The following is a 12,290-nucleotide window of genomic DNA, read 5'->3' as shown; positions in this document are numbered from 1 at the left end:
TGATTGACTGCTTTTTGTTTTTCCATGGTGTCTTTCAGGTCCAGTCGTCCAGCGCCAAAATGGGCCCTCCTCAGAGGAAAGCGAGGCCCAGAGGAGGTACAATTTCTGTCTGCTTACATGGTGCTGTCTTTAAGCAAACATTAATACATATGATATTAAGATTCTGAGCAAATGGAAGAAGACACTTTAGATGGAAATACAAAACAAAGCGTCTTGGTCCTATTTGCTGCTGCTGTCTGCCGCTTCTTATTCATTCTGTGGCACTATGATCCATAGAAAACCCCTTTAGATCTTAATTTAAGGACAGCGACTACACACAACTACACATCAGGCTTAGTTTATTGAAACAGGCTGGTCCGAAAAAAAAACTTAAAGAGCAGTGACATACTTCCACTTTATAGGATGATGGAGCAACATCAGATGCAGGCGCACAAGGAGAGGGAGCGACGAACGTCAGGATCAGGTGAGGCTTAAACAAGCACCCGCACCCAGCTATATAAACACACACACACATACTCTCTCTCTCATACAACCTGCTCTGGGGACCGAAATGAATTGAAGGCTGCATATCATATTCTCCTAGCTACACAAGCTTTTTAGAAAAAAAAAAACTCATGCACATTACCTCTGTCAACAAACAACCTCGCTGAGGAGCAAATGATATTTGCTCTGCTTTGTGTTTTTTTTATGAGGTAAGTAATCAGTGTGTGCTCAGGCAGAGCACACTGTACTTTCCCATAGCAAACAGGTGATTTTATCATTACCAGAGATACCAGACCCTGATGCAATAGGTTCCTAGAGGTAAACAATCTTTCCCAGTGTGGTTTGTGTTGGTGTTTCCCGCCTTAGTTTCAACCACTACTCCCCAGTCTGTATGCCCTTATGCTTTTTTATTCATGCGCACATATAAATGTTCAAGTCTGCCCCTTAAATATACATTCAGACTTAAACATCCTCCTCTGTCCCTGCTGTCAGTGGCGATATCAGTTACCCCTCTCCCTGCAACATGCTCTTCTGCCATCTCTTTCTTCCAGCTACTGTTGGGGGGGCAAATGCCATATGCTTTCTGACCATGGCTCAGTCATGTTGCATTCTGCTGCTTGTTCTTTTTATGATATTTTGATTATTTCTTATTTGCTATTGGCTTCTGTTTTTTGGATTGCTCCTAATTTTCTCATCTTTACTTGCTTGGTTGCTCAGTTGTTTGCTTTTCATTCTTCTCACATTTTTCTCTTTTCTGTTTTCCTTTGTTTGTTGCCCTCCTTCGTCCTCCTCTTCGTCTGCATCTCCTCTTCCTGTCTCTCCTCTCTCTGTCTTTCTCTCTCTGCCCGTCACAGTCGTTTCCACTCTCCAATATAAAGTGTCCACTCCTCCCACCCACCCAAACACCCCTCCTGAGTACAGACAGTACAGAGCTAGCACACTGCCACCCTCCTATGTCCGTGTGGCCTCCTCTCCTCCCTCCTCCACCTCCTCTCCCTCTCAGGAGAAAGAGGTAGGGGCTGCTAGGGAGAGAGCCCAGCTCTCCTCCCAGCTCTCCACCTCGCTCGCCTCAGCCTTTTCCCCAGTCCAGGCAGGAGTGACCACCCAGGGCCGACAGGTCCGTCAGATACCCCTGTCTCCTCCCACAGCAGCTCGCCACCTACACCTTCAACAACAACAGCAGCAACAAGACTTCTCGCTCCCCCCAAAACACGGCACCTGGTCCGCCTCCCATTTGCAGCAAATGTACACCCAAATGCCCCCTTCCGCTTCCCCTCCAGTTATGATGGCCATGCCTGTGAAGCAGGGTTTGCCCCAACAGCCCACCCCCCCGTTGGCTCACCCCCTCCCGCCCCTGAGCACTAGAATGAAGCCCCCACCTCTTGACCCAAACGCCGTGACGGGCCATCACCAGTACCCCCAGCACCAGCCCCACCCTCACTCCAACGGCCAGCCAGACGGCCCCTACTCTCCTCATTCTCAGCATCTGCCACTCACCCCGCAGTACTGCGAGGCCGTCCCCCTGCCTCCTCTGATAGGTCAGACAGCCCCAGGCCCCGCCCCCAGCCACCAGCCCCAGTACCCATCCACCTTCCACCCTCAGCAGCAACTGTATCTGCAACAACAACAACAACAGCAACAGGTGTACCACCAGCAGGCCCAGCCCCCCACCACCACTTCCTCCTCCTCACCCCCCTCTTACACTGCCATGTCTGACGGGGGCTCGCCCAAGAAGACCCCCTCCCCTGTCCCCCAGCAGGCCCCCATGTTCAGCAGCAGTAAGTATGAGGAGGAGAGAGGAGGAGGTAGTCTCTCAGCAGTGGGATGGTACTTGTGTGTGTGTATGTGTGTGTGTGTGTGTGTGTGTATGTGTGTGTGTGTGCGAGGTAGGTCACGTGCGGGAGTGTACTTTCACATGCACCTCACCCATAATGAATCATGAGAGCATTAAAAAAGACACATGTATCATATGCACGCAATACACCAATAGTCCAACTCCATACAGGTTTTTTCACTTATATTGTCTGATAAGCTCTATTCTCAAGACTGTGAAGGCAGATCAAACAGTATTTATTGCTTATGTAGACAGAGTATCTATAGATACATTCATACTGTGTTTGATCTGTCTGGCAATCATCAAAGTCACATTATTGTCACACGGTTACTCAGTTTCAGGCAGTGAAAGCTCTTCTCACTGCTTTATTGAAGGATATGTTTTTATTGTTTTATATGGCTGCCATTGTCACTTTCACAAGCAATGTCACAAACATAGACATTGTAAAGGGATAGTGTGCAGGCTCACGTAGTTCAGATATCTGCGTTTCCCACATGCACTTACTGAACAACCAAGGCGGAGTTTTCAAAACCGCACCCTTCTGCAACTGTATTACCCTCAGACAATAATGTAACTTTCATAACACACTAAAATGAAATGTAATCAATAGCTGCCTGTAAAGTTAAAAATATATTTAAAAAACATTATTTAGCTGTAAATAATCAGCCAATTTACCAAACAACCAATATCACTCTCCCCGTGAATTTCTCTATTTCTCTAATTCCATCATTTCCATTTTCTGCACAAATGAGGCCCAGTGGTCAGCTGTCTTGTCAGCAATTGTTAGCTGCTAGTTATACAGTGAGAGTGTGTAGCACATCATTCCACAGACGGTCTTCATACAACCTTCCAAGGGGTAAAAAGGTCAATCAACCCATATAGCCATTAACCAATATGGAATTGTGCCCCTCCCAGGCCCCCCTGTCTCTGCAGGTATGCTTTCTGTGGCGCCTCCTCCAGCTACAGTTCCAGCACCCATGGCTGGTCCTCCAGCCCCCCCACCGCCACCCGGTCCACCACCCCCAATGGCGGTTCCCCCACCCATGCCCCCTCCACTACCCACTGGTGGAGGGCCTCCTGGGGGCCCACCCGGTGCCCAGCACCAACCCTCAGGACTGGCTGCAGCACTGGCTGGAGCCAAACTACGTAAAGTACAAAGGGTGAGCTCCCATGGATAGAGCTAGCTCAGGAGATATAGATCCAGTCCTTCTGGTTTTTCATTATCAGTAGTTAATTGTTGAAGCCATCTTATGTAAAGGGGGAGGGGTTAAGAAGACAAAGAGCGCGTTCAGTCCACAAACCCCAAAGCGAAAAAACTGCAACCCATTTTATAATGTGTTCTTCAGGATGAGAGCAGTCCGCCCGGGTCTAGTGGCAAAAGTGACTCCAACCGGTCTAGTGGTGGCAGTGGAGGTGGTGGGGAGGGACTAATGCAGGAGATGAATGCCTTACTAGCTCGCAGGTGAAACAGCTACACAAACACACACACACCCTTCACCTTTACCTTTAATTATGAGGAAACGTGAAAAAACCTGTTCTCTCAGTCATATTAAATGACCTTTTTCATTTTGGTCTTCCTGGTTCTGCTTTACTTGCAGTAAATGTTTATCTCAAAAAATAAAAAAAAGCTCTTGTTCTGGTATTTTATCCATGTCTCAATCTTTCTGTCCCAGCTACTGAACTATTTGTATGTTTATCTCACTTTTTGCTCATTTATTCATTTCTCCCTCTCACAGACGGAAAGCTTCAGAGAAACCTGATGAAGTAAGTCTTTTGCCAGAAATAGTTCAACATTTTGGGAAATTCTTCATGTTCATGTTAGATGAAAAGATTGATACCACATGTCTGTTGAATGTAATACTGGAGTCAGCAGCACACAGCTAGCCTGACTCTGTCCAGAGGTAATCTACCTACCAGCCTGTAAAGCTCACTCATTTTGTGGTTGTACTGGGAGTCATGTGCCACACAATTTATTTGCCGGGCACAGTTCCCAAGAAATAGTCCAGCACATGACTTCTGAAACTTCTGAGAGAGTAAGGCTAGCTTTCCTAAAATATTCAACTGTTCCTTTAAGAAGTGATCTTAAATGTAACGTAATTGGGAAACTTACAGTAAAGCTTATTCACTATTGTTTAGTGATAATTCATTTCTCTCTCTCCTGCAGGACGACCCTAGAGGGCCAGGTCAGCAGAACTCAACGGGTACTAAACGAACCTTCTCACCTGGTTATTGTTGGTGTTTTAAGATGTCTCCTGCTCTGCATTATAGTTTACTGTTTCAGAGTTGTTTGAATTTATGTTATTTATTCTTTTCTCTTTTCCAGATGCTATGAAAAAGCCATGGGAACGATCCAACTCTGCAGACAAGTCCTCGCTGGTGTCCAGGTCTGTCGATAAGAGGAGTAAAGGGAGTGTGAATATGAAATAGCAAACCTCGAGCATTAACCGCTCAGGTTTCAGCATAAATCTCATCCTTTGTGTTATAACCGCTGATGCAAGTAACAAAAATGAAATACTGATTTTGGAAGAATTGTCTAAACTGTGGTTACGTAGGGAGTAACCCTTGAATATGTAGGCTAGTGTGTAATACTCATCTGCAGCGTATCTTTTTGTGTTGCAGAGTGAGACCCATCGGCAGCACTAGTGAATCAGACACAGAATTTGACAGAATGAAACAGGTTGGTGTCATTGACATGTGTTTAACGACAGTAAAGGATCATATGGGTTTGTACTTTTTAGATGAACTATTTTACTAACCCTCTGTTGTTGAACTCACATGAAGGTCTTGTTTTGCAGGAAATTTTGGATGAAGTTGTACGTGAGTTGCATAAAGTGAAAGATGAAATCATTAATGGTAAGCAATGCAGTGCTTGTAAAGTTCATTGCTGTATCCGGGAGCACAAAGCATGTTTAATCTTTATTCTCTCACTAGTTTTTACAACTCACTGGCTATAAAATGCTACGACAGCAGTTTGAGTTTAAAAAAAAAGCTTGTCAAAACCAGTAATTCTTCATTTTAATTCTATTTTTCCAAACATTTGATACAAACAAATACACTGTACATGGTTGGCCAAGCATGAGTGCAAAGTTGTTGCTGCTGAATATTTTCATTCTCTAAAACGTGTTCTTTGTTGCAGCCATCAGACAAGAAATCGGCAGAATCGGTACATCCTAATCTCATCTGAGCAACAGTAGGAGAGCAAGAGGAGGATGGACATGCAGATGCACAGACACGAGGACCAGGGGAATGTTCTCTCAATGTTTCTGTGACCCTGCGATGCCATGATGCAAGTTGCAGAGATGTTGTGCCAACATTTGAGTCTGCTGGACAGCGAAAATGGAAGAGAGAAACAGAGAGAAGGGGTTAATGAGACAGGAGAGCGGAATGAGAACAGAGGGATGCTGAAAGAAGGATTAAAGGACTGACAAACTCAAACGGAGGATGAAAAATATACTAAAAGATGAATTGAGGGATGGACGGACATTCGTGCTGAGTTTGGTGTTGTGGTCCTCTCTGTGCACCTATAGACTCAGTCAGCCCAGTGTTGCAGCTCTTTGTTCTCTGTTCAGTCCAAGTCTTAAGAAGAAAATATTTTTGTTTTCTAAGTTTTTACTGTTTTATTATTTAAAAACTGTGGTGATAATGATGATGCTGTTGATGACAATGAGTATTTTATTGATATTATAGAAGGAGAAAGGAATCTTGCACACCATTTATGTCAGCCTTTTATATTTTCTATTATTTGTTTGTTTAGTTTATCCCTAACTATTTCATAATAACAAGCACAAGAGGGCATAATGGTGCTGCAGACTCACCTGCCCTCGACTGGCATATTTTAAAAAACAAAACAAAAAAACAGGCTTTTCATGACTTTGTTCATACTGGTGTTGTGTTTGTAACCTATTCTCTCCAGAGATGTTGGAAAACATCTTGTTTTCGCCACAATTAGCTACTTAAAATACCTCTTTCCTCCAGATCCGAGGATTAACGCATCGCAGATGAGCAAATGATGTTTGGCAATTGACCAGATAACACACAACAGTCTGTATAACTCCAGTGTGACCGAGGTTCATGTCTCTACCTGTTCATATGTGCGAGATCATTGAAACTTGGGGATTCCTCACAAAACAGGCCGATAACTGTAAATGTGCCACCTGGTTTTACGTAGATATAAAACAATGTAGTACTACATCCTATACTTTGTGAACCTCCCAAGTATGCATGAAACCCCATCTCTATGAATTTATTTGATTTTGAAAAAAAGAAAAAATACAAACGGTGGTACATTTATCAATGTGGTTTGTTTCCATGAAGATTCCCCCTTCTATATATGAGATGTTGAACTTGATAATGGTAGCAATGTGGGGGGGGGGGTTGCTATGGCAATGTGCAAATCTTACCAGATAAGAATGTGCAGAAAGTGAATGGTAGGCCTATGTGATGGTAGCTAAATGTGTCTTTGCAGAAAGGATTTGGTTCAATATTGGTTGTTGCATTCTATCCACTCTGTCCTCTCTCAAATACGTTCTAATTTAAAAGCTGGAAGTAAATTCATTCAAACAATAGACGTGTCAACCATCTACACATTATCCTGCTGTGTGTGTGTGTGTGTGTGTGTGTGTGTGTGTGTGTGTGTGTGTGTGTGGTCTAGAAAGTTTACATGGAAAGGAGAATCAACCACAAAACAAAGTCACATTCTTTATATTAGGTTGTTCTTACAAAGATCTTTTACTGTTATATATAGTACAGTCATTTAAATAGAAACAACAAAGATCACGATTATCAATCACAACACTAAGATCAAGTTAAGTGGGTGGACAAAATAACAGAAACGACTTACAATACAATAGCTCTGTAGTAAATATCAGTTTGGTAAAACGGTCTTTAAATTCAAGTGTTGATTTGCTGTAGGACCAGTGTTCACAAAAAGACTAACGCTGACTGAGAGACTTGCAGAGCAACATGAAATGACCACTGAGTTACTTTAGCGCGACAGTTTAAAAAAAAACACCAAACATTTTGAGACTCCAACTGGCATTTTCTAAATAACTACTTTTCTTGCATTATAAACATGTTCCAGTTATTTTGTCCACTCTTTGTAGATGTAATCAAACCGTTTACAGCACAATGAAGCTGCGAGCATGCAGAATGGGGCGTCACTGTAGAAAGGCTCTTCTTACTGAAAGGTAAGTTTCAATGCTTATTTTCCACCTCAGCACTGCTCTGTATGAGAGATTTGAAATTGTATTCAGTCATCCGAGAGGCGTTCAGTGCCTCGATTCTCACATTCAGAAATTTAGAAAACGTACAGCAATATGTGTAGGCAGGAAACAAAGCAGTTTGTGCCATTTCTGGTAAACCTCATGAGAATGTATGGGACCTTTGCCTACGGAAATGAGGATTTTATTTGTGTTGAAATATTAGCTTTTCATCATTATTTTGCCTTTCTCAGTGCCTTCTGGATAGAAGGAAATGTCATCACAGTATCAGCTTATGGCAGGAATACAGGCATGAATAAATAGTGAGATAAGGAAACCAACTAGCTGCATTTGAATTACCGTCCCATTTTCATGCACTTTGAATGTATGCAAATAAAATACGCACATTCATCTGCCTTTCAGAATCTCAAGTACAGGACTTATTTAAGATGTTACACAGTTTACTAACGGTGACAACCATACGGAAGGGAATATAATTGCAATATGAGGATAAGGATAGTTCATTGGGGTCCATACATATTTCACGACTGAAATTCACATTTCAGTTCAAAGGAAAATATAATCAGTCACAGATCTATTTCTGCTTGCTTAGCTTGTACTCCCGTTTGATTCTGGCGTATGGGCCAATGCTGTCGTCGAACACAAAGTCCCACAACACCCGAATCCAGGAAGTGTGTTGGGGCAGCGAGTCGTAATACTCTGCTGCAATTTGCTTTACCTGCCAAAGAAAACAACATAACGAGTGAGAATTAGAGCATGTGAAAAAAAAGAATGTTAATTGTTCATCAAATATATATGAATCATCTAAATTGCAGTTGCAAAGTGTGAGAAGCACCTCAGGGACTCAGACATCCAATTCAAAATGGCACCTTATTTCACTACGACAATCAGATACAGACACAATGGCTGATAGAAGCAGATATGTAACTGCTTTGTTCAACAGGAAAACACATTGCAGTTTCTCTCATAAAGGACTTTCTGTCGAAACCATCAGACACAGTTTGGACAGCAGTGACTACAGTTGACATAGCAGGATATTAATGCACTGCTGTTTAAGTACAAAATGATTAAAAAAAAAAAATCCTGAAAATGTATCACTTGATAGTTCAAAAAAAGTAAACGAACATAAGCAAAAAAGTTTAATAAAAGCAGATTCCTGCTGTGTCAATAGGCAGGTATCTCACTTTGGATCTCCTCATGCTCTGGTGGGGCTAGAGAAGCAGCAGTTAATCAATTACAGAGCCCGGCCTTTCATCTGATAAATATTACCAGTTGATAGAAAATGTGACATGTAGCACAGGATGGGCCCATCTTATCTGCCCACACCTTGAGAAGAAATCCCTGACAACCTCAAAAGAATGACTTGAGTCCAAAGTTGGAAATTTAGCCATGATGTATCACAAGAACACAGTCTCACCTGAGGTAGTTTACTGCCAGGTATGCTCGGGAAGTCATGGTGCTCCATGTGATACCCAACGTTGAAGGTGATCAGGTTCAGTGATCCATAGTAGGAATATGTCTCGTGTCCCTTCAGGAACATGTAATGCTCAGCTATGAAATGTCCAGAGATAGGATGCAGTCCCAAACACAGGACAGAGCCTGCAATGAGGTAAACAATGGGCTTCAGCCCCCATAGATAGTAGATAATGAAGTCTACGGTGAGCTGAACGGCTGCGTTTAGGATCTCCAGCTGACCCACTGGTTTAGGATTGACCACCAATGGGCGAATGGCGTAGAACAAGGGTTGGAGGAAGAGCCAGAGGACCTTCCTGGCCGAGGTGCAGAAGAACCATCCCTCAATGTCTGTGGGGATGTCAACATCCAGTTGGTCCCCACCAAGATACCGATGGTGGTCGATGTGGTACTTCTTAAAGGAAGCAGAGTAAGGCAACCCGATGGGCAGGTTGGCCCACATGGCAAACCAGCGGTTCCACTTCGCCAGCTTGTTGCCAAAGGCCACGTTGTGAGAGATGTCGTGGATAGCCAGAGTCAGGGAGTGGTTAATGCAGCCTCCGAAGGCATAAGCCCAGAAGAAGATCCACTTCCAGGAGAGGTCATGGACCAGGTAGCAGGCCAGGAGCTGGGTTAGGACCATGCCCGATACTATCCACTTCAGCTGGGGATCCGGACCCATCAGAGACTTGATCTCTGGATATTTGGCTAGGGAGAGAAGCAGACAGAAAGGGACGTGGACAGAAATGAGGTGATTGTAGGAAAGAAAGTGAGTAGAGCAGAAGAGGATTACAGGTAGGAAAAACGAAAGGTAGTAAAGGGGAAAAAAAGAAAATAGATTTATGAGAGTAGTGAAAGGGAAGAGAAAAAGTTACAGATTAATCTTTTTCATGTTTTTAAAACATGATTATGTAGAATGTATAGGACGTTAAATATCTGTCGTGAATCCAGCAGGGAAAGTTGTTTAGCAAAACTCATTCACTGTCAATTCCAAAAGGTTGATCTCAACCTATCACTGTGATGCTGTGTAACCCAAAGAACATAATCAAGCATGGTGTGTGTATGGTACCAGCCCTTCTCCTGGGAAGGGCCTGCTGATAAAAGTCATATTTAATTGAGGGAAATAAAACTGAGTGAGATACAAGGGAGTGGTTCAAACAGTCACCATTACAAAAAGAGCGAGATTTAGTTAATATGACAATTACAAAATAATAGATTCATTCGGACACGCAGGTTCTGATTTGTTACACTGGCCACACCTTACAGCCAGAATTCAGGATCACAGGGGTAAAGGAGCATATCCCATCATGCATTAGCTGAAGATAGCCATGCACCATCATACAATTTTTCATGCAATTCTGTCCGGCTTCTTTCCTTTCAGCTCATTTGTGTGATGCCACTATGCATGCAAATTGGACCCTCCCTGGTAACTACAAGGGTTTCACTGCATGTAGGTCTCCCCTTTACTGACCAAACCCTTTTTAAGTTGTTAACGTTTAGCCAATAGGCTTTATGCCAAGATACATCTCCTGCGTATTCTACAGTATGATTTGAACTCACCTCCAGTGTGTCATTTTCTCATACCATTTAGCCATGTTTATGGGCTATACATCTTCAAGTGCGATATTGTAGCTCACTCACCAGGAAAAAAAGTTAAATCAATAACAAGACATCATAAAAGACACTGTTTAAACTCCTTAAGCTGTACAACCGTCAATGGATTTCGTCTTCACCATGTTACAGAGGAACGTGGTATTTCATTCACAAATGAAGGAGTTTTAACTAAAACTTTATTTCAGATTCAACTGCACGCTGTTTTTCAGAGCTACTGCTAAAGAAGACCATCGGGCAGCGTCACAATCATTCATGATCTGTTTGACCACTACTTTAATGATAGCCGTTAGTAACGTAAACTTTATGTCATGCAAGTGGAGCCACAAAAGGCTGCAGACATCCCAAACAAGTATCCATTCAATACAACATAAACCCGCTTGTCAATCTAAATATCATTTAAAAGGAAGTGAGGCACAACGACCCCCAACACTCGAATCCCTCTGCCTCTCCCATCAGGGCAAGGCAGAGGATAATTAAAAGAAAAAAAACACTTTAATAATTCAAGGCCTGGTGGTGTCAAACAACCCATCACCTTTTAGATGTGCTTCATTCACACCAGAGTAACTATGTGACTGCTGGACGAAGCCAGGATCAAATGTACGTCAACAGGTTTAGATCTTGTTCATCTAAACTGTTTGAATCAAATTACATAATAGATCAAATTACAAAAGCTGACTTCTGTTAATACAGATTTCATGTATTTAAAAAGTGAGAAAATAAGAAGGACCATAGCCTACATATAATACACAGTTTGGACAAATATTCTCTTGCATTAATGATGTATTGACAACAGACAAGGGTTAAGGCGGTTTGTTGAATAAAGGTTATACTTTCACGGATTCTTCCAGATCCCCCGACTCTCACAAAGCCTGTCTCCTCACTTAATGCATAGCACTGCAACTGTTTTTGTCATGCGCAGGGAATGTGTCTTGTTACAAGCTCGGAGGCATTGTCAACTGCACCTGCTATCAATATGCTGGCATTGTCTTCGAAGTCAGAGAAAATGATGACTGATAACAAGAACAGGCAATAGCCTTGCGTTAGATTTTCAAGCAAAACTCAAATCTGGTATCAAATATTCAATTTAACTTTTGCTGAAAGCCACATTCCCTCCTTTTCACTTTTGCTTACAAAACTGTCATGAAAATACTGTAAGTACCGAAATTCGAGGTGAACTGTGAGAAAAGAAAATGTGAGATAAATATGATACGATTTAAAATATTAGTCAAAATTGTAATATAAATTATATTGTATTTTTATTACTTTTATATATCATTACCTTGGAAGATCTGTAGTTTAAAATAGAGTTTAAAATAATATTTATAGTTGTGCTTAGAAAGAATTGTGTAAATTACATCCCCAAGTAAGTGAATCACTCATGTATGCCAGTTTCTATGTCTCCCCTGCAGACATTGTGGACGCAGAGCTCGTTAAGCAACAGCTAGTAAACAGGTTTAACCGGCTGCGACTTTTAAAAAATGAGGAGGAAAAAATTCGCTTCAACTTATAAAACCAACTTACCTGGAATTTAACTGAGCAGTTTTCTCAGTGACAGCAGAGCTTTTATTAGTTTTTAAATAATATCTTACCCAGAATTTCTTTTCGTCTCGAAGTGTGCGGCTGGTCATTGTAGACCCATTCAAAGTCGCCTCTTCCACCTGTCTTCCCCATGACTAACCTGCCTCCGT

At 42.3% G+C, this 12,290-nt stretch overlaps 2 protein-coding genes across 3 annotated transcripts in view; one reads left to right on the top strand and one right to left on the bottom strand.

The window, feature by feature from the left end:
- Nucleotides 1-6,878, top strand: part of evla (Enah/Vasp-like a) — a 26,856-nt gene extending 19,978 nt beyond the window's left edge. The window contains exons 4-14 of one of the 2 annotated variants that reach the window (XM_031848106.1): nucleotides 39-96; nucleotides 402-463; nucleotides 1,338-2,261; nucleotides 3,233-3,477; nucleotides 3,664-3,779; nucleotides 4,054-4,081; nucleotides 4,482-4,518; nucleotides 4,641-4,701; nucleotides 4,937-4,994; nucleotides 5,113-5,170; nucleotides 5,454-6,878. In XM_031848106.1, coding sequence (XP_031703966.1) covers nucleotides 39-96; nucleotides 402-463; nucleotides 1,338-2,261; nucleotides 3,233-3,477; nucleotides 3,664-3,779; nucleotides 4,054-4,081; nucleotides 4,482-4,518; nucleotides 4,641-4,701; nucleotides 4,937-4,994; nucleotides 5,113-5,170; nucleotides 5,454-5,491 — 1,685 coding nt within the window. In that variant the 3' untranslated portion in view covers nucleotides 5,492-6,878. The remainder of the gene's footprint in view (nucleotides 1-38; nucleotides 97-401; nucleotides 464-1,337; nucleotides 2,262-3,232; nucleotides 3,478-3,663; nucleotides 3,780-4,053; nucleotides 4,082-4,481; nucleotides 4,519-4,640; nucleotides 4,702-4,936; nucleotides 4,995-5,112; nucleotides 5,171-5,453) is intronic. The other variant, XM_031848104.1, reaches the window with a different exon arrangement.
- On the bottom strand, nucleotides 6,139-12,290 carry degs2 (delta(4)-desaturase, sphingolipid 2). Its single transcript, XM_031848107.1, has 3 exons — nucleotides 12,192-12,290; nucleotides 8,954-9,696; nucleotides 6,139-8,254 (listed from the first exon to the last, which is right to left on the bottom strand). Exons 1-3 carry the CDS (start codon nucleotides 12,271-12,273, stop codon nucleotides 8,111-8,113), a joined length of 969 nt encoding a protein of 322 aa, XP_031703967.1. The 5' UTR covers nucleotides 12,274-12,290; the 3' UTR covers nucleotides 6,139-8,110.

This window comes from Anarrhichthys ocellatus, unplaced genomic scaffold, assembly GCF_004355925.1.
Source record: "Anarrhichthys ocellatus isolate YVR2014 unplaced genomic scaffold, GSC_Weel_1.0 scaffold7, whole genome shotgun sequence".
Lineage (NCBI taxonomy): Eukaryota > Metazoa > Chordata > Actinopteri > Perciformes > Anarhichadidae > Anarrhichthys > Anarrhichthys ocellatus.
Note: the sequence above shows the minus strand (reverse complement) of the source record. Positions and strands in the feature narration are given on the sequence as shown.

Coding starts and splice junctions, on each gene's coding strand:
- degs2 (XM_031848107.1), bottom strand. CDS start 12,273: ATGGGGAAGACAGGTGGAAGAGGCGACTTTGAATGGGTCTACAATGAC. Junction 9,697..12,191: donor GAGACGAAAAGAAATTCTGG/GTAAGATATTAT, acceptor TTCTCTCCCTAG/CCAAATATCCAGAGATCAAG. Junction 8,255..8,953: donor CTGGCAGTAAACTACCTCAG/GTGAGACTGTGT, acceptor TTTCTTTGGCAG/GTAAAGCAAATTGCAGCAGA.